The sequence below is a fragment of the Trichinella spiralis genome (genome assembly GCF_000181795.1).
Source record: "Trichinella spiralis strain ISS 195 chromosome Unknown Scfld5264, whole genome shotgun sequence".
Classification (NCBI taxonomy): domain Eukaryota; kingdom Metazoa; phylum Nematoda; class Enoplea; order Trichinellida; family Trichinellidae; genus Trichinella; species Trichinella spiralis.
Genome location: NW_003532203.1, coordinates 1 through 2,421, shown reverse-complemented (window position 1 = coordinate 2,421; position 2,421 = coordinate 1). Strand labels below are relative to the sequence as shown.

Genomic DNA, 2,421 nt, shown 5'->3' with positions numbered 1-2,421 from the left:
AATTCAATGACAAATAAAAAACGTTCCTTACTGGAGTAATGATGAGAGGAACAACTTGTGGTAAACTTCGTTTAATAATGTCGAAATCGATATCAAAGTTGATTCGAGGTTCCTAAATTATTGATTCTTATTTTCAAAGAGATGAAAGAAGATCAAGACAAACTTCGGTGAATGCAAAACTCCAATGCGTGAAAGGTTTTTTGGATAAGCGAATTCTCAGCTCTCCGGGGGGGGGAAAAAAAAAAAAGAGGACAAACACGCCTCCCTGTCGATTATTGTTACAAAATTAAGCGAAATATCAAAACCGCCAAAATAATCGACATCCAGCACAATTTCTACATCCTTAAATAAATATTGAAATAAAGAGAACAATTTGCAAATAATAATAATAATAATAATAATAATGAAAGGAATTATTATAAATTTAAACTTCAAAATAGTCTTCATTTTCGGATAGTTGCACGTGGCCAACATGAGCAGATTTGATCAAAGGGAACTGAGAACCAATGTCAAGTCGGACGATGCGTATGTCTCTGAGTACTTTGCTGACGGCAAACTGAGAAAGTAAATCGTTGAATTCCAGTCGAAGTTTCTTCAAAATCCATCTGAAAAAAAGCATTTGCATATTTCTTTTCAAACAAAATGCCCACATTTCAAAAATAGCATATGCAAATTCTGCTCTGTTTCCATACCGTCGTAGACGTTTGCTATCTTTCAGCTCTTGGAAAAGAAATTGTAATAAAATGTTCAACGATATGCAAGTTTCTTTTTTTTTCAAATTTTCTGACAATCCGGGGCTGATCAAAAGTTGCTTCAAGTTCTTAGCAAATAAACGAACTTATTGAAAAATACTTGATGAAACAAATTAAAAATTACCGTCGGCAGTCGAAAACTGCTCAACTGGGGCAAGCTGCGAATAGTCGAATTCGTCGGTGGTGAAGAGGAGGCATAAACAAACAGAATTTGTAAGAAAACTGCAAACAAGCCGCCCAATACAAAGCTCAACAACAAATTCCACATCGATGAAAACCAATTCTAAAAAATCAAAAAAAAATACATTTTTAATAAGTCTATTAAATTAAATAATGATCATTCGATGAATGTGCAGTTAGTCTACAGACAATAAAATAAAACAGGCATTGATAAAACAACACTATTGAAGGAACTGGTCCGAACGTTTTTACGTGAAAACAATACTTACCGTGTAAAGCGTGCAAATCGGTCGGCAGCTTCAATTTATTCTTGTGCAATCATTCAACAATTCAACAATGTAGTAACCAATATAACGGTGGCATTTTATTTGCACTGTTAAATTCGACTTTCAAAGTTTAACGCTTTCAGCGTTGCTCTCTTCTTATACAGCACTTGCATTGTCAATGAATGCAAGAAAAAAAGCCATAACATGAAACAGCCCAATGCTATCGTCTCTCTTGCTGTAAAGATGTTGAATAATGTACAGTAAGAAAAGTATATTCAGGTTACATGGATCGTATAAAAAAATTAAAATACACAATTCACAATGTAGAGTTGAACACAGATTTTTACAATCAAAAATTTTCGATAAAATTCGTTTTTACAAAACAATCCAAATATTACTCAAAAATATATGCAAAATTCACCAGTGTATAAAGTAAATTGAAATAAGCTCGAAACATTAAACAAATGTTTCAAATTCAAATAAATATAGATGTGTATATTCAGTTTTCTTCTCAATTTTCAGACTATTACAAATTTTGACTCTCCACCTGCATATTATCAAATGAAATGATCACTTTCAGCTAAATCGACTGTATTAAAAAGTGACCGTCATGATATTATGGTCCAAAAAAAAGCTTCCATCCTAAAAACTGCTTATTTTTCACATTCTGTTTTGTTCATCATTCTGGGGAAAGACACAATTATTTTACGTAGCGCATTTTCTTTCAAGGGGTGGGTACTGGGGTACTTTATCGTTGTAAGCGGGTAATTTCGGTAAATCAATTACCAATTGTTTTTTCTTAAGGTTTATATACATTGGACGACGGAGCTTCTGGACCAAAGTGTGTACAACACTTCCACCTTGGGTAGAATCGGCACATGAGGGGTCGTTTGTCAGAACAAAAGGATGGGGGTATATTCAAAGTAGGATTGTTCAAATTGTATTTATTCAGCTTCATATAATACTGCCAAATTATCCAGACAGAGGAATATGAAAAAAATTAATTAATAATCTCATGCAGAACTAGGTATATTGTAAGGACAGTCGTCAAAGAACTGGGTGAAATAATAAACTAAGTAGGAATCATGAATGTGAATACAAGAAGAAACATAAAGCAAGATTTGCAGTCACAACAACGACGCACAATGAAACAAAAGCATCTCACGATAGAGGAAGCTGATTACAGGTTCTTCACAGTAGTACAAAGAAATAGTTCCGGTCAG

At 33.6% G+C, this 2,421-nt stretch overlaps 2 protein-coding genes across 2 annotated transcripts; one reads left to right on the top strand and one right to left on the bottom strand.

The window, feature by feature from the left end:
- Positions 1-424: 424 nt before the first annotated feature.
- Tsp_12968 (conserved hypothetical protein) lies at positions 425-1,655 on the bottom strand. The gene is made up of 5 exons (XM_003366863.1): positions 1,620-1,655; positions 1,202-1,229; positions 877-1,035; positions 693-720; positions 425-605 (listed from the first exon to the last, which is right to left on the bottom strand). Exons 1-5 carry the CDS (start codon positions 1,653-1,655, stop codon positions 425-427), a joined length of 432 nt encoding a protein of 143 aa, XP_003366911.1.
- Positions 1,656-1,816: 161 nt separating this feature from the next.
- Tsp_12967 (putative O-acetylhomoserine (thiol)-lyase) lies at positions 1,817-2,274 on the top strand. The gene is made up of 3 exons (XM_003366862.1): positions 1,817-1,962; positions 2,003-2,110; positions 2,220-2,274. The coding sequence occupies exons 1-3, from the start codon at positions 1,817-1,819 to the stop codon at positions 2,272-2,274; spliced, it is 309 nt and encodes a 102-aa protein (XP_003366910.1).
- Positions 2,275-2,421: the final 147 nt, after the last annotated feature.